Here is an 18218-nt window from a genome sequence, read left to right as displayed (position 1 = left end):
TGTAGAAGGTTTAAATTATTAGTAGTCAAAGCTGTTTTTCCTTTTATGACTTTTTATTTTCATATTACATTTTTAAAAAAGCCTTTTTAGCCATCGCCCCATTATAAAAATGCTCTATTTTTTTCATGCTTTTATTATGTATTTCTCTCTAGTTTTTTTTATTGTTGAAGTGGCATCCAGATTATTTTGTTTCTGAGTGAATTGGATTGCCAGCCTTTCCAATATCATGTATTAAACAATCTATCTTTTTCCCATATTTGAAATGCCATGTTTTACTCTATACTTAACTTTCCGAGTTCTGTGAAAAATCCTAGTGATCTTCTGGGATTGTATTAATTGTGTAGGATTACTTTGGAAGATAATTGAATACATTTTTGTGTAGACGTGAAATATTTCTCCATTTATATTTTCTCTTTGCCCTTTAGTAGAATTTTGTTTTCTTTTAATTTCTTGTTCGGTTTATTCCTAGGGTCTTACAGTTTTTTGATACTTTAAAGGAAATTGTTTTCATTACTATGTTTCTTACCTGGTTTTTGATGATATGTAAGAAAACATCCGATTTTTTTTACACTGAACTTGTCCAGCTTACTTACTGGACCCTTTGATTATTTCTATTAGTTTTTCAGTTGATTCTCTTAGATATTTCTGGCTAGTTCTTGTTCTTTTTGTTCCCAGTACTTCATACTACTTTCTTAGATTTGTTTCTGGCATGATGTCATATCTTATTGAATTGGCTTTAGTTAGCTGTAGCCTTATTCTTTATAACCCTGCAGAATAAACTAGGCAGAATAGAGATATTTGAATATGGACAAAACAACCTTGTATTTTATCAGTACTGCTCTATTAATTGCATTCATAGTACAAAACTATGTTGAAAACAAATTCATTTCTTAGATAAAAGCAGGACTAGATGACTTCTGAGTGATTACTTGAGAGCATTGATTGAATAGAGAGAGAAGAGATGAGTGACTTTAAGAGGGCCATAGGGTAGAAAAGGATAGAAGAAAGACAGCAGGAAGAGGAGGCCAAGAAGAAAACGACATGTCTGATTGAGATGAAATATTTGTAGAATATAAGGTGGTCATTGATAACTGATGCTATATAGCAGTATTGGTAAAAGTGTACCAACACGAAGCCATTTTATTTGTTAACAAGGAATCTGTGATCGGCTTTAGTGTCTTTCATCTACTTCTTAATTGTAGTTCTTAACTATTTTGTGGCTTTAATTTTTATTTTCATCTATCAGTGTGGTGGGAGTGCTTATCAAAACTCACTCCATGGAACTCAGTGTTATTCTTAAAGTAGTAGTATTTACTGGATAATTTTTATGTAAAAACATAAAAGAATTATACCTTAATTTCAGGACATGATTGTGATTTAAGTTCTGTGTTTTGAACCAGGCCAACTAGTTCTGTGCCAGTAAAAGATAAAAACATAATAAGAAAATTTTTGATGTAGTCTAGAAGACAACATAAACTTTGTAGAATAGAAATGCAAAATCACAACTAGAAATGAAAACATGGGCCTACAGGACTTGAGGTCTGGAAATGGCTGGAGGTGATTGGGAATTCAGTTTCTACATGGTATTGGGAAGCTAAAATGTCACATAGAAGTCAGGAGACCTTAGCTAGGCTCAATAGTTAAAAGTAGGAATTTCAAGTTGTGCTGCCCTGCTCCTAAAAGGAGGGTTGAATAGAAAGTTCCCCAAGGTCATGGTTTATATAAAACAGACTTTTCTGCAAACTAGACCAGGTACACCTGTAATCCCGTTTCTTGGGAGGTTGAGGCAGGAGGATAGAAAGTTCCAAGACAGCCTCAGCAACTTAGTAAGACCCTGTCTCAAAAAATAAAATGGGTGGGCTGGGGATATGGCTCAGTTGGTAGAGTGCTTGCCTCGCAAGCACAAAGCCCTGGGTTCAAATCCCCAGCACCACAAAAAAACAAACAAAAAAAAAATAAAATGGGCTGGGGATGTAGCTCAGTGTTTAGGCACCCCTGGGTTTAACCCCTTGTACCCCTCCCCCCCAAAAAAATCTGCAAACTAAAATTCCAAAGCATTATTTAAAAAAGGAAAAAGCTAAACCTAAAAAGGCATTCAACAAAGTCAACAATCAGAAAATTCATTCACTCTCAGATGAAATAATAGGCTGATTTTATTAAAAACTTAAAAAATAATTATATTCAAGATTCTTCAAAAGATAAATTGTTTTAAAAGAAGAAATTATGAGTGAGAAATGAAATCAGAATAGACAGCTAAGTATAAGAACTGGCTACTCATCTTAGAAACGAAATATAAACTTAAGGAAATTAAATCAGAATGAAAACTAAAGTAGACATGTTGAAGAAGGAGTTACCGAAGTAGGACATTGTTCCAGAGTTTACCCAATATGCAGAATACAGAGGGACAGAAAATATTCAAAAATAATTGTGCAATTAGGAAACATTAAGATTAAGAGACTTGAGTATACATTTAGTAGGAGTCCAGAAGAGACTCTTAAGAACAACTAAGAAGCAATAATCAAAGAGCTAATGACTAAGAATTTTCCAGAACTGAAAACTTGTGTCCTCAGATTAAGAGTACAATCTGGGGCTGGGGTCATAGCTCAGTGGTAGCACATGTGAGGTACTGGGTTTGATTCTTAGCACCACATATAAATAAATGTCTGTTGACAACTAAAAAAATAAATTAAAAAAAGGTACAATATGAATACTAAACAGGATAAATAAAAGTCAAATACAAAGAGAAACATTCAGTGCAACTATAAAACAAAAACAGAAGAGAAACTTAAAGGCTACCAGAGAGAAAAAAATAAATTTCCAGAAGGGTATGAATTAGACTCTCTCTGACAACAGGAGCTTTAAAATGAACTTTAAAATGCTGAGTTGATAACTTCACTCCATTAAACCACCATTCAAGATTAGGGGGGAAAATATTAACGGCAAAATAAAGATATTTTCAGATAAAGACTTTAAAATTATCTCTGACATAACTTATTTGAAAGGGCATCTAGGGCATCTTTTTAGGAAGAAGAAAAGGGAACCCAAAGATAGGAGTGAGTATACTTTTTGGCAAAGTTAATTAGCAACTCTGAAATACCTGGAAAATAATAAGGATGATAAGTAACTACAGATAGGAGCACTGTCCTATGAAGAAAAGAAGATGGAGATGCTGAATAATTTTTAACTATTTTTCCCTAATAAAACCATATACTAATATATTAAATGTATTGAATATCTACTATGTTCTAGGCACTGTTCCAGACTCTGAGAGTAAAAGAGTTTTAGGGGGGATAAAATACAGACTGCTTTTAAAAAGGCACAACTAACTCAAACAGATTTAAAGAAATATATTGGTAAATGGTGGGGGCAGTCCTTGAAAACATGTAAAAACAAGGAAGAAAAAAAGCTGTGGCAATGTTAATGTTAAAAATGTAGTTTAAGGTAAAGAGCATTAAAGAAGTAAAGTGAGGGGCTAGGGTTGTGGCTCAGTGGTAGAGCACATGTGTGTGTGTGTCACTGGGTTCAATTCTCAGCACTGCATACAAATAAATGTATAAAATAAAGAACCATCAACAACTAAAAAAATTTTAAAAAGAAAGAAGTAAAGTGAGAAGTTGGAGCAATCTGGAACTTAACACCTATCATGGAATTGAAAGTGAAAATTAACAGGAATAATAGAACCAACAAGTTCACAGTCTCATGAGGGATTTCAGCATATTTCTGCTAAAACTGGAAGGAACTGGGGGTGTAGCTCTTTGGTAGAGCCCTTGCTAGCATGCACTGGGCCATGGATTTGATTCCCAGCACTGCAAAAAAATAAAACTGATAGGCAAACAGTTAGAAAATTCATCAATAATATAAAAGATTTGAACAAGACAACTAATAAATATGATCTAAAATTTTTATCCAACAATAGAGATTCTGCAATAATTTAGAGCACAAAAGAAATACTTTAAAAAATTTTGTCCTAAATGACAAAAAATCTCCAAAATTTAGGGAAACATACATAACATACTCTCCGACCACAGTAATTAAACAGAACAAGCAATAAAATGAAAGTTAAAAAACCTCATCCAACTAGAAACTAGAACATGTACTTCTAATAACTCAAAATGTTAAAGAGGAAGTTTGAAAACAGCCTGCACATAAGTACACATAAGTAGGGAGAAGGAAGGGTATATTAAAGATATGAACAGAATTAATAAATAAGGGGGTTTGATTCTTTACTAATTACAAAATAGACCAAGAAAAAATAGGTATTATTGGAACCTATTTCTGTTCATGGTTTATTTTCTAAGTTAGTAAAGTCTGTCTTTTTCTTTTTTCGTTTTTGTGGTACTGGGGATTGAACTCAGGGGCATTCTACCACTGAGCTACATCCCCAACCCTTTTTTATTTTGAGACAGGATCTCACATTAAACAGCTCCTGAGGCTGGCCTCAAACTTGGGATCTTCCTCCCTCAGCCTCTGAGTAGCTGAGATTACAGGCATGTGCCCCACTCCAGGCAGCAAACTTGTTCTTTAGCAGATATTTAATGTCAACCAATAAGAAAAACAGGTCTTGTGGCGATACTATGGAGTGGTTTATGGGGATTAAATGTGAAGCTCTGGTGAAAAAAAAGATGTAGGGATCAATACATAGAATGTAAGTTTATTGTCAGATTTTCAAGGGTATTTTTCCATAAAACAAAAAAATTACCTACAGAAACTTAAATGAAAATATCAAATTTGTAGAATTGTTTTATTGTTGCTTATTTTAAAATGTCTATGACCTTTAAAGAAAAGTTTCTTCTGCATATTTGAGGTGTTTTCTCTGCCTTTATTTTAGGTTACTCAGATGAGCCGTCCAGACCTGATTCTCTTCCTGATGAAATACCTGATGGCTCTCATAGTTGGTATTCCCTCTATTTTTTGGGTTGGAAGCAAAAAGACATGCTTCGAATGGGCCAGTTTTTTTCATGGTCGTAGGAAAAAAGAGTAAGTTAATAAATTCTCACAGTGTTCATAAACCTCACGTTTATGTAAGTTTTTTGTCTTGCTTATCTTAAAGCAGTTTATATTTGGAGAAGTATTCAAACAAGATTGTAACTTTGTCAGCAGCCACCAGTTATGATTGGCACATTAGCATGTCTTAACTAAAAACCATTATTGGTTTTTTAAGAATTTTTTTTTCAGTTGTCAGTGGACCTTCAGTTTATTTATTTATTTATTTATATGTGGTGCCAAGAATCTAACCTAGTGCCTCACACATGCTGGGCAAGCACACTACCACTGAGCTACAACTCTAGCCCCTAAAAACTGATTTTGAGAAGATAGCCAATTATAACCATGCCAGAGATCTATTTCTATACCAATTCAGAATATCTGAAGGAAGGCTAATCTTTATGAAAACAAATCCAAATTATAATTTTCTTAAAATTGAAATTAAAAAAAATTGAAATCAAATTAATTATTTTCTATACATTTTTTTACTTGATACTCTTTATATTCCTGAGAGGATTGGAATGTATCATCTCTGTTTTACAGATGAGAAAAAACTAAGACACAGAGAGGTTAAGTGCCTAGCCAAAGTCACACAGGTATGTAATGTTAAGAGATAAATTGAGGGACTGGGGTATGGCTCAGTAGTAGAGAACTTGGCTAGCATATTCCAGAACTAGGTACAATACCCAGTAATGCAAACCAAAAAAAAAAAAAAAAAAGGATAAATTGAACTTCCACTTGCAATTGTCCATTGTTCCTCCAAGTATACAGAAGGTGATATAGAGAGATGGACTGATATTACATTCTAATTTAGCACATGTTAAAGTTTATAACCTCAATTTATTTGTTTTGTCTAATTGCAGTCTGAAACTATTGAAACAGTTAATTTTGAGTGGTGGCAGTAGATAGTCTTATGTTCCTCATCTGTTTGTACTTTTTTAGTTTTGTGGTTTTTTGTTTTTAATAAATCAAGAATACTATTAAGAGGATCAAAGGAGAATGTATATAAAATACTCAACAAATATTAGTCTCCTATCAGCTTTTCTACCCTATAACTAAAAACAAAAAAGCAAAACAACAATCCTTTGGTAGTTTGAGAACTTAGAAAATACTTTCTCAAGTACTTACTCAATATATGATCCAGTCTTTACATGTTGAGTTTTATTTTTTTAATGAAATTGCTTATCTAATTTTAACTTTAATTCATTCTCATTGGGAGTCATTTCTTTCATAAACCAAGACCAGACTTTAGAACTATTTAATTAGCTCTTTTAATTGAATTATTGCTTTGTTTCTCATCATAAACATCTACTTTTAATTCTTTCATTGCATTTGAAAACCTTTGCTCATGACAATAATTCATCCCCATAGTTTTTCCCTTAAGCTTTTAATTTGTCTGAGACTAAATTGTATGTTTGCTAAAATTAATTTCTCATTATTTTTTCCTAATTTTGACTACCCATGTTTATTATAGCACTAGAAAATTGCTTCTTCCACAAAATCAGCTTGTAGCCTCAAAACATCTTATATCTATTTATAATGAGGCCTCTCCCAACTTCCATAAATCATGCAAGAAAACAGTTTTTCTATTTTATAATTATTCCTTTGTAATATTTTGGTGTCGTGACAATCATAAATTTCTTTAGCTAAAAGAGACCTTTTAGCAATTATGAAATTGTACAACTTTATTTTATAAATGAGGAAAATGAAGGAAAGAAGGGTTAGTGGCTTACATAAGAACACATATTTATTGATAGAGTTGGAACTAAAATCCTGATTTCCTTTTTCTAGTACAGTTCTCTTTCCATCATACCACTTCAGGGAACAGATTGACATGGATTTTTGTTTTATCTTCTCTCAGTCAACAAGGTTACCTTAAATGAAGCCTAAAGACCTAATTTGGAGAGCAGTTAATTTCAAGATAACATTAGTATTTCATTGTGGTATTGTTTCTTGGTCCACAAGGATGTCAGTCTGAATCTTAATTTTACTATTATATTGTCTAGGATAGTGAATGAGAGCAGGCAGGTGCTCCAGGAACCTGACTTTGCTCAGTCGCTCCTGAGGGACCCGAACACACCCATCATAAGAAAATCAAGGGGCACTTCCACTCAAGGAACATCCACACATGCTTCCTCAACCCAGCTGGCTATGGTGGATGATCAAAGAAGCAAAGCAGGGAGTGTCCACAGCAAAGTAAGCAGCTACCACGGCAGCCTCCACAGATCACGCGATGGCAGGTAGGTGTGGTCGTAGCTCAGTTTGTTCCCTATGTTGATTTAGGGTCCTACAGCTTAAAGAAGAAGAGTGGCCAATTCTGAAACAGAAGTTGAACATTATTAAAACTTCTTGAAATTTACTAGGTAGAGTTATTCCAGATTATGGTCAAACATGAAGCCAACCAAAGGACTTTAGAATTTAGTCCTGATACAGTTAAGCAATATAGATTCTTTGTAGAGCATTGAACAGGGAGAAGACAAGGTGAAAATGGTAGGTTAGTAAGATAAATTTAGCAAACAATTATGGAATACACTACTGTGGCACTGTGCTAAGGCTCCAGATATGCAGAAATGGCTTAAGCATGGTCTTTGTTCTTATTAAGTTCCTAGTCTATTTAGAAAAATAATGTAGTCAGTGGTGTGGTTAATAACTTGGGTCTGGACTGATGAGCCTCAGTTTCCTCATCTATAAAAGAGAAATAGTATTAATATCTCTCTTAAGTAATGTAAAAGTTAAGTGAGCTAACATACCTAATTACTTAGAACAATCAGTAGGGGTCTGGTATCTGTCTCTATTATTATTACAAATGAACAATTAAAGGAAAATATAAGTACAATAGTAGAATCCAGGGGTTGACAAGCTTTTTCCATAAAGAGCCAGATAAAAATATTTTAGACTTTATGAGTCACACAGTATCTGTCTATTCAAGTCTGCTGTCATAGCATGAAAGCAGCCATGGACAACATGTAGTGAAATGGGGGTGACCATATTCCAGTAAAACCTTATCTACAAAATCTGGAGGGGGTCATATCTGGCCATTAGGTCAAAGTTCGTCAGCCCCTGTTTACTAGGTATAGTAGAAACATGGAGGAGGGAGATAATTCTGGTATAAGAGAAGTCTGGGATAGGAGTCCTCTGTGTTCCTCATTTGCTAGCAAGGCAATAAAACTTCTTTTTCCTTTTTCTCAAAAAAGAAAAAAAAAAAGAGAGAGAAGTCTGGCTGTGGGTTTCTTATTAAATTTGAGACACTAGAATTGAAAACCGCTTACAGGAGAGTAGTGGCAGGGGGAAGAGAAGAAAATTTTTGTTGACCTCAAAGATATGTAGAAAGAAGAAATGATAGGCTTTGATGATAGATTAATATTAGCAGCTAGAAACAGAAAATGTGTCAAAGATTTTTTTCCTTTTTTGAAGATTTCTTGTTTGGGCAAGTGAAAGAGTGAAAATTCTGAAACCTAAGTCAGGAGCATTCTCTGTTCACGTCACAGCATCTCTGTCTCCAACTGTTTTATATCCTGTTGATCCCAGGCTAGCCTTCTCTTAGTTTTCTCCCTGTCCTCCCACTGTAGAATGTGACCCTATGACTCTCCTTTTTGACCTTTTGGTTTTCCTTTCAACTTACTTTCTTTTGACTTCTAATTTGATCAGCTACCCCATGCTTTATTTATTTATTTATTTATATTTTAGCTGTAGATGGACCTGATATCTTTATTATTTTTTTATGTGTTGCTGAGAATTGAACCCTGTGCCCCACACATGCTGGGCAGGCACTCTACCACTGAGCCACAACCCCAGCCCTACCCTGTGCTTTAAAAAGCAGCAGTCTTTCTTCACCTCTGATACATCTTCTGTGTTGGAGGGGTGGGGGCACGTGCGTGCATGTGCTACTGGGGATGGAACCTAGGGACTTGCACCTGCTGGAAAAGTGCTCTACCACTGAACTACATCCCTTTTTATTTTATTCTGAGTCAAAGATCTTGCTGAGTTGCCCAGGCTGTCCTATGATCCTCCTGCCTCAACCTCCTGACTAGCAGGGATTACAGGCATACACCACTGTGCCAGCTATATCTTCTCCTTTACCTATTTCTATGTCTTTGCCTTGCCACATTTCCAAAGTGAATATTTTGAATATTTCCTTTCCATCTGTTCTGTCCTTCATCCCTTGTAATGCTAGTCTTTTTCTCCTCCTTACCTACCTGCACGGTACCCTCTACTGTTACCAGTGACTTCTTAACCACATTCAAAGATTCCCTTCTGTTTTCTGACTTCTTTCCTTCTACTTAGCACTCCTATATAAGAAGCATTCTTCTAAGTGCTGGGGACACAAAGATGGAAGACAGAAACTAAATAATCAATTACAGCACACTTTAATAGGTATAATAAAAATAGGTACAGGGTGCTTTGGAATCCCAGAGAAGAAAACCATTTGCCTCATCATGGAAAGTCTGAGACAGCTTCCCAAGATGTGGCACTTCTGCTTCAAATAGAATTTTAAGGAGGCGATTGAGAACGAAAGACAAGAAAAAAGCATGTTCAGAGGCAAGGAGGAAGGCAGGCGGTTAGGTGCCAGGGCACAGGATGCTTGTTCGGCAATTACAGGAACTGAAACCGTGCTGAGGAGTTAAGATTTTCCCTAACAGCAGTGAAAAACTATTATAGGACTGTGAGCCTTGGGGGTGATAAAAATCGAACTTGAGTTTTAGAAAAACATTTGGCAACAGCATAAGAAAGAAGGGGATTGTAAGTACAACTGGTTAGGAAGTTTCTGCAGTAATTCAGGGATCCAAATTTAAGATACTAATAAGGAGTCAGAAACTTTCAGCTATGTTTTATCAATTACCACCTTCAACATTGACTTTGACATTACTGATCTCTTCCTTTTCAATGAACAATGAATGATTGTTTATGGTACAACTCCTGTACATGTGGCATTCTGTATAAGAATATATAAAAGAAAAATAAGGTGTGATTTCCACATTGTAGGAGTGTAGAATCCTATAGAAAAGGTAGGACATACACGAATGAACCAATTACATAAAAGCTCAGGCCAGGATATAGTTTAAACAGTGAGTGCTAGAGATGATAGATGTTTTTAGAACTTCAGGAAAGAGGAAGATTATAGTGGTCCATGAAAATATAGTAGAGGAGATAAATAGGGTGAATAAATTATAAAAGATAAGTTCATATTGAGCTATAGTAGAGGAAATAGAGTGACTAAGCACAAGGCCGTGGGTTCCATCCCCAGCACCAAAAAAAAAAAAAAAAAAAAAAAAAAAGACCCTAGTAAATACAGTATTTAATAAAGGGAGAAGAACAGCAGGCTTATGATTCAGAGAAAGTGCTCACAGACCTATAAGAGAATCTGTGAATGTGTACATCATAAAAATCAGAGGATCCAGCATGATTTCCTGCCTCTCTGCTTAATCAAAATCTTACAATCCTTTCAGGCCTGTGTAATTCCAATTTCCATGGCAGTTAACTTACTGCTTTTTATAATTCTTTTGGTTATGATCTATTTTTGGTACCATTTCCTTCCTCAGCTAAGTTTGCAACTTCTGGAGAATGAGACAAGGTGACATATGTCTCTGTATTCCTTTTCAGTATATAGCACTGTGCTAGGTATATGTATTGTAGGAGATGAGCAAATCCATCAAAAAATAAAGACTTTAGAAAATATATGCCTTTCCCAGAAATTCAGGGCCAGAGGTACAATGGCAGCCTATTGAAGGCATTCTATAGAGGCTCATGGACTCATGCTGTAGGACCTGTGCCAGATTGAGAGGTCCCAGGACTACGTTGAACCTGAAAATCTAAACAAGCCTTTTTATAATTCCAAAAGTCATATGATTGAGATTTCTTTCTGCTTCCTTGAAACTTTGCATGCCAATGCTATCCCTTCAGCCATCCTCTCACCATCTCCTGATTTCTTGGCTTTGGGACACAAACATCTAACACTTACCCTAGTGCAGACTACTTAATGAATAATTATTGATCTCTGTGCTGTGTACACCTACATATACATGTTAACTTCAAAGGATAAGTAACTGGTAGTTAGAGGAGGGGATGTGTAGAACAGGAAGTGGATGAGTGGGTGGGTAGAGGTTTGGCAATGAGTGATCAGGTTGGTAAGTAGGTGACCTGAAAGCTGGGGAGTGAATAATGAAGTACTAGTGAAACTATAGTTAATTCAATTATGATGATTAATGGTAGCAAATAGCATAGAGAATCAAAAAGAATAAATCATTTTCAAGTGTTTTTTTTCCTTTTTAACTTTGGAATGCACCATGTTATCTTCTTAACAACGGCAGCAAAGAATGACCATCCTAGTTGTTTTGCCTAAGCTCATATTAAAATCATTGCATATTCGTAGTATGTATCAGGACATATAGTCATAGATTTGAATGACCTTGAAAAGATGAATTTGCCAACTCCTACACATAATTGAGATTAAACACTAAGATATTTATTTTCTATATAATCAGTTCCTAATTATCCATGGAAAGGGTGTTCATATTTGAGAATTTTTTGTGGATAGTCATAGATATCACTTTAGACATAATTATACAACAGAGTAATTTTTTTCTACAAAAAAAAATGCTTTCTTCAAGTTTTATTTCTAACTCAAAGGTTTAGATTTTATTTAAAAAATACCCAATTCATATTTAAATGATGACTTATTTTTTAATTAAGTTCTGTCATTACTAAAACACTGCATAGTTTGCTTTTGTTATTAACCATATTTATTTGAAATAAATAACCATCGGGAGGTAAAAGATCTCCAAATCAACTGGCAAATCACATTTGGAAACCTGGGAAAATCTTGCTTAGTTTTAGGACAATAACCATTATACAAAATAAAAATTATTTAAGTAGAATAACAAACCCACTGTGAAATATTTTTATCTGCAAATATTGTCAGTTTTACCAAAACATGTAGTACAAATTTAAATCTGTTTAGATCCTAAATGTGAAATACTTCTAATAAATAAGAATTAAATATTCTTTTACCCATTAACATGAGAAATTTTTTAAGCATTTAAATATGCATCTTTTCATTCCTAAATTTCCTTTTTCTTACTCAAACTGGAAACAAAGATATGCTTTTTTGAAAAACAAATATTTTTTAGATGTTGATGGACCTTTTATTTTATTCATTTATTTGTGTGTGGTGCTGAGAATCAAACCCACTGCTTCACATGCTAAGCAAGTGCTATACCACTGAGCCACAACCCCAGCCCCCAAGATAGGCTTTTTAAAAATTATTTTCAGGGCTGGGGATATAGCTCAGTTGGTAGAGTGCTTGCCTCGCAAGCACAAGGCCCTGGGTTCAATCCCCAGTACCAAAAAAAAAAATTATTTTCAAAGGAGTTCTTAATTTTCAAACTCTGTAATCTAATGAGAATGTTCTTTGATAGGCACTTATATAAAAACCTGAGGACCCCCAGGCAAGGTGGTACACTCCTGACTTGGGAGGCTGAGGCAGGAAGGTCACAAGTTCAAAGCCAGCCTCAGCAATTTAGGGAAACCTAAGCAGACCTTAGTGAGTTCCTGTCTCAAAGTAAAATAATAATTAAAAGGGCTGATGGGGCTGGGGATATAGCTCAGTTGGTAGAGTGCCTGCCTCACATGCACAAGGCCCTGGGTTCAATCCCCAGCACCACAAAAAAAAAAAAAAAAAAAAAAAGGGTTGGGGGTGGCTGATGACTATTTTAAAAAGAAGACGACTGGGGATGCAGCTCAGTGGAAAATCACGTGCCTAGCAGGTACAAGGCCCTGGCTTCAATTGTCAGTACAATAACAACAAAAGTATTCATTAAAGTTACAAATTATGCTGTTTTCTTTGAGTTTTATTATCCTGAATTAAATCTTTTACAAAAGAGTATATGTATGAGCAAATGAACAAAAAAGTTTTTAAATAATATTTCTTGAGGCACTAGGTATTAAAAGATAAATAAATTATGGTCCTTACCCTGAAAGAGCTTATTATTATGCTAGAGAGATTGATAATCAACTAGTAAGCTCTATAAGCTAAGAAATTTTAAAAATTTTAATTGATTTTCATGACCTTGACTGGCCTAGAGCTAATAATTTCTCCTTCCTCATGGCAGAGAATTCTTTAGTACTCTTGCCTCTGACGGGGCTCAGTGAGTCAAGATTGCAACAAAAGAAAGTTTAAGAGCACCACTGCTGCCTTTCAAGATAAGATGGTGGAGGAGGAGACGTCTTATCTTTCAGGATAAGACAGTGATGGAGGAGGCTGCCGTGCTGAGCCACGTAGCCCAGTGACTTGCTTGGAGCCAGTCTCGGGCCAGGGGTACAGAGAGTTTGTTGTCATAAGAATATAGGTTACACAGTGTTAGACTACAAAGATGTAGTTTCTATGAAAGAGATTTTTCACAGCCTCAAGCTCTAATGAAAGTAATTAATATCATTTACAGGTGGTTAATCATCTGTTAACTGGGCTATTTGCTTGCCAATTCATTCACTTATTTTTTTAGGTTACACTAATTTCTTTTCTGATTTCACGTGTTCCTTCTTCAGAGACTAGTCTTTTAATAGAACTTAGGTTTGCACTACCACCATTACAACTAGTTTTCTAGACTCCAGGGGCACTGCTGTGTATCTTGTATTGTTCTTCCTCTCCCTGGACCCAACAGATTGCCTAAAACTTACTTGAAATGAGAAAAGTGCCCATACTTGGCATAGCTCCATACCAGTCAGCCTCCCTCAACCCTAGCTTAATCCTTTTGCAGGGAATAGGACCTTAATTTTGATCCCAAATGGATTAGCTCGCCATTTTTGTCTTTTGTTAGCTATGTCAGATAATTCTGTAGCATATAAGAAATTAATCAAAAGTTGGGTACTGCTTTTCCTTGTTGTTTTCCTAATCATATCATTTACTCTGAGGCATTTTCATGGAAGTTCTTAGTGTTATAATTTCTTTTTTTTTTTTTGAGGTGCTGAGGATTTGAACCCAAGCACTCTACCAACTAAGCTATATCCCCAGCCCTAGTGTTATAATGTCTATTGTGTTCTGTTGCCCACTTCAAAACCTGCTCTCCTGCATCAGGTACACTCCCTGCAGTTACCGAGGAGTGGAGGAGAGACTACCTCACGGCAGCACGTCACGGCTGACGGATCACTCCAGGCACAGTAGTTCCCACCGGCTCAACGAACAGTCCCGGCATAGCAGCATCAGAGACCTCAGCAACAACCCCATGACTCACATCACACATGGCACCAGCATGAATCGGGTTATCGAAGAGGATGGAACCAGTGCTTAGTTTGTCTTGTCTAAGGTGGAAACTTGTGCTGTTTAAAAAGCAGATTTTATTCTTTGCCTTTGCATGACTGATTGCTATAGCTGTTATCCTGCTTTCAGTCAGGTGCAGATTGTGTCCATTGGGAAGGTGAATTTTTGCTTTTTATATTGCATCAAACTTGCCATCAAGGCATCCAAAATACTAAAAGTTATATTGTCACAAATATAAGTCTTTCTAGGTTGTGAAGAGATAATTATTTGTCTGGTAAGCGTTTTTATAAGCCCACTTATTTTATATTTAGGAAAATTCCAAGTGTGTGGTGACTGCTTTGTAGTGAACTTTCATATAATATGAACTAGTTGTGAGATAACATTCTGGTAGCTCTGTTAATAAAACAAAGTTTCAGAATTAAAGAAATTTTCTATGCAAGGTTTATTTCTCAGATGAATAGTAGGACTTTGTAGTTTTATTTCCACTAAGTAAAAAAAGAAGTTTTTAAAGTATAGGACAATTTGATAAATCAAGGGTATTTTAGCTAATAGAATATAAGTGCAACAGAAGAATGTGATTAGTCTGTGGAGTCTCTCTCAAAATTCTATCAAAATAATCCAGAGATAATCAGGATTTGGATAAACAACGAAATAAACACAGAGATGGGCATTTTTCCCTATAATTGTGTTGCTTTTATTACTTTTGTAAATATTACTTTTATTGGCTGCATTTTTATAATATCCATATGCATGATGGAAAATTTTTAATTTGTAGCCATCTTTTCCCAGTAATACTGTTGAGTCACAGAACTTCATGTTCAGATCTGCTGTATGGAGGTATGTAGTAAGCATCACACATTATAAGGATTTTTTTTTTATTTTTGTGGTAACCATAAAATGGCAGAATGTTTTCTCTGTATTCATTGTTGTATTTTACTGTGGTGAGATGTGACCTTGCCAAACCCACCATACGTTGGTATCTAGGCCCTCCCTACAGTGAGCTGATTGTCTACAATGCATTGTTCAATAGGCAGTTGACTACATCTTTTGCCCCACATCCCTATTTTCAATTTCTAGACCATTCTTGTTTCAGCTGAAATATATATAATCTATATCCAAAGTGATGATTAATTTGGATATTTGAAAATCATTGTAGCTAAATGAAACATGATTAGTCTTGCTATGAATATCTTTTAATCTTAAAAATATCAAGTCAAACATGTTTGACATTTTATCTTGGATGTTTAATTTACAATATGAACTGTGAATTTTATTAGGTATGAAATTGATCAGAAGGGGAAAAAAATTCTGGAAAATGCCAAATGTGTTCCGTAGAAAACACAAGTGATCCTCAACCTGACTGCAGATACGAATCACTTGGGGAACTTCTGATACACGCTCTCCCCAACATCATTCTCTCATTTAGATGAGAATTGCTAGCTTTTTAAAAGAAGCTTTCTGGGTGATTCTGATTTGTAGCGGGTTTGAGTCCCATGATTTGAAACTCATCTGCCCCTAATAGAGATGTGATGGCATTGCATTATATATCATGTGAAGATCTAGCTGGATTCAATAATATGGTTTTACATCATTATCTAACAGACAGTTGTTTCCTACTTTATTGTACATTATGAAATGCAGAATTCTTGGCTCCACTCCTAGAGATTCCAGTAAGTTGAAGGTAACTGGGCTTTAAAATCTGTATTAATAAAAATACCACAGATGATTCTTATGCAAATAATTTGGGATCACATTTAGAAAATATTCTAGACTTTGGAGAGGCCTGACTCTGCCATATGCTAGTTTTTGACCTTTAATGATTCAACCTCTCTGAATGTGGGTCCCCTTATTTGAAAATGAAGATGAAGATTAATACCTATTTTACCTACCTCACAAAGTTGTCAAATTAAGATCAGTGAAAACAATCTTAGGGAAGTTCTTTGAGAACTGTAAAACCTACAAAATATAAGGGATTAAGATTAGGGGGCTTGCGAGATTTGTTTGAGGACTACTGTAGTACCTTTCTTGACATGTATTTAATTCCTGTGTATGTTCATTCTTCTCCCCCTTTAAAACAAATGGTACCAAGAGAATGTTGAAAAAGAAGCTTTCATTGGGCAGAAGTGTCAGTCTGAAAAATCATAATTTGTATATCATGTTGCTTTCATAGCACATATATCTTAATATGATTATTCTTTATAAGAAGTATTTGAACATTTGGCCCAATCTTTTTTTCCTCTGTCCTCTTTGTCTTTCTCCTTTAAACTAGAGTTAGTGCTCCAACAAGCAAGGTCTGAATTCCCTTGCAACTGATAATTAGTTTTTTTGTTGTTTTTTTGAGGTGCTGGGGATTAAACTCAGGGCCTTGTGCTTGCAAGGCAAGCACTCTACCAACTGAGCTATATCCCCAGCTCCCACAACTGATAATTAGTAAACCCTTCCTCTGAAGAGCCCAAGTTATAACTCACCTATAAATAAATCAATAATTCATAAAGCTTTAAGAATTTCTCCTGAGAACAGCATGAGAGAACCAAAACAAACACTCACAAATAAAAATGAGTTAAAATAGAAGGTACAGTTTGAGCTCAAAAGATGTTGTCATCTATCGCCATCTGCATGATATCATCAACTGCCAAAATGTTAATTAGTTTTCTTGTGTAAGTGGGCCAAGTATAGACAGTTAAGTGAACATTGCTATGAAAATCTTAACTTTGTGTTTCCAGATCTTTTTTGAATTTATGTGTCTTCTCTGTTAAACTGATTGTTACTATGTATGTGAATGCTGTTTTACCTTCCAGTTTCTTTCAGTAAATATCTTAATTTTGCCCCACAAAGTTTACATATGTAATATTGTTAGTCCATTGCCTTAAGTGACCAGATTTAGTTTGGGCCATGTCATTTAACAAACTAGTGCTCCAAGTTAAGAATGTTTTCTTTTTGAAGAAACCCAATGAAGAACTATAGCAAAAACAGCAATTTCAAGTCACGACTTGCTTAAACCAACTTGAACAAGTGTGGACAGTCTTCTTACCATATGATTAATTTTTATTTGTGTCATGATTGGCATATGCTAGTGTTTAATGTTTTGTTTGTTCAGTTGACAACTGAGAAAATAGTTCTTTCTAAAATGTTCATATATTATCAAAAAGGTTTTTGAAAAGTAATATCATTAATATTGTTTTATTTAATAATTAGGTAAGAGATTCAGGACAGTATTAAGATCCAGAAATAATTCATTTCAAACAAAAATTGATTAGTAACAACTAGCACAGGGCTAAGCATATAGTAAGTCTCTCCATATTTAAATTAATGAAGAACAACTCATGTCACACAATTTGCTTTTTTTAAAATTTGGTACTAGAAATTGAACCCACGGACATTTCACCATTGAGCCACATGCCCAGCCCCCCTTTCTTTATTTTATTAGAGACAGGATCTCTCTTGAATTGCTCAGGACCTCGCTAAATGCTGAGGCTGGCTCTGAACTGGGCTCCTCCTGAATTGCTGGGATTACAGGTGTGCTGCGCCTTTGTGCCCAGCTCACAGTTTGCTTTTTACCTTAGTAGTGAGTCTCCTGTCAAATAAATTTGAAAGATTGAGATTTAAACTAAGTAAAGTGAAGAATTACATAACTTACACCAAATAAGCTTATTTCTCCTAGAATAACAGTCCATGTTACTATTTTAATTAAAGGAATATATATACAAATGTGCCAGCCCTTTTAATTAATTTTTAAAAATGAATAGTGATTCTCAGGAATGAGTAATTAGGGCTGGGGTTGTGGCTCAGTGGTGGAGCACTTGCCTAGCACTTGTGAGGCTCATGCTGAGTTAAATTTCTGTGTGCCAGTTGAGTGAATGAATATTCAAGCAAACCTTTTTTTCCTGCTGCTGCTTAGAGCAGATCTATAAAAATTCTAAGAATCTCTTCAAATTAGAAAAATGTTCTGCATTTTAACCTACCTCGTTCTTTTTTTATGATA

At 35.1% G+C, this 18218-nt stretch overlaps 1 protein-coding gene across 5 annotated transcripts in view; it reads left to right on the top strand.

Annotated features, from left to right (window-relative positions):
• FZD3 (frizzled class receptor 3) overlaps positions 1-16337 on the top strand; it is a 71682-nt gene extending 55345 nt beyond the window's left edge. For all 5 annotated transcript variants that reach the window (XM_079139940.1, XM_079139942.1, XM_079139941.1 and 2 more), the window contains 3 exons: positions 4829-4977; positions 6990-7223; positions 14054-16337. In XM_079139940.1, coding sequence (XP_078996066.1) covers positions 4829-4977; positions 6990-7223; positions 14054-14267 — 597 coding nt within the window. In that variant the 3' untranslated portion in view covers positions 14268-16337. The remainder of the gene's footprint in view (positions 1-4828; positions 4978-6989; positions 7224-14053) is intronic.
• The last annotated feature ends 1881 nt before the right edge of the window (positions 16338-18218 follow it).

This window comes from Sciurus vulgaris (genome assembly GCF_902686455.1).
Source record: "Sciurus vulgaris genome assembly, chromosome: 5".
In the NCBI taxonomy this organism is placed as follows: Eukaryota; Metazoa; Chordata; class Mammalia; order Rodentia; family Sciuridae; genus Sciurus; species Sciurus vulgaris.
The sequence above is the reverse complement of the archived record's forward strand: the minus strand, read 5'-3'. Positions and strand labels throughout refer to the sequence as shown.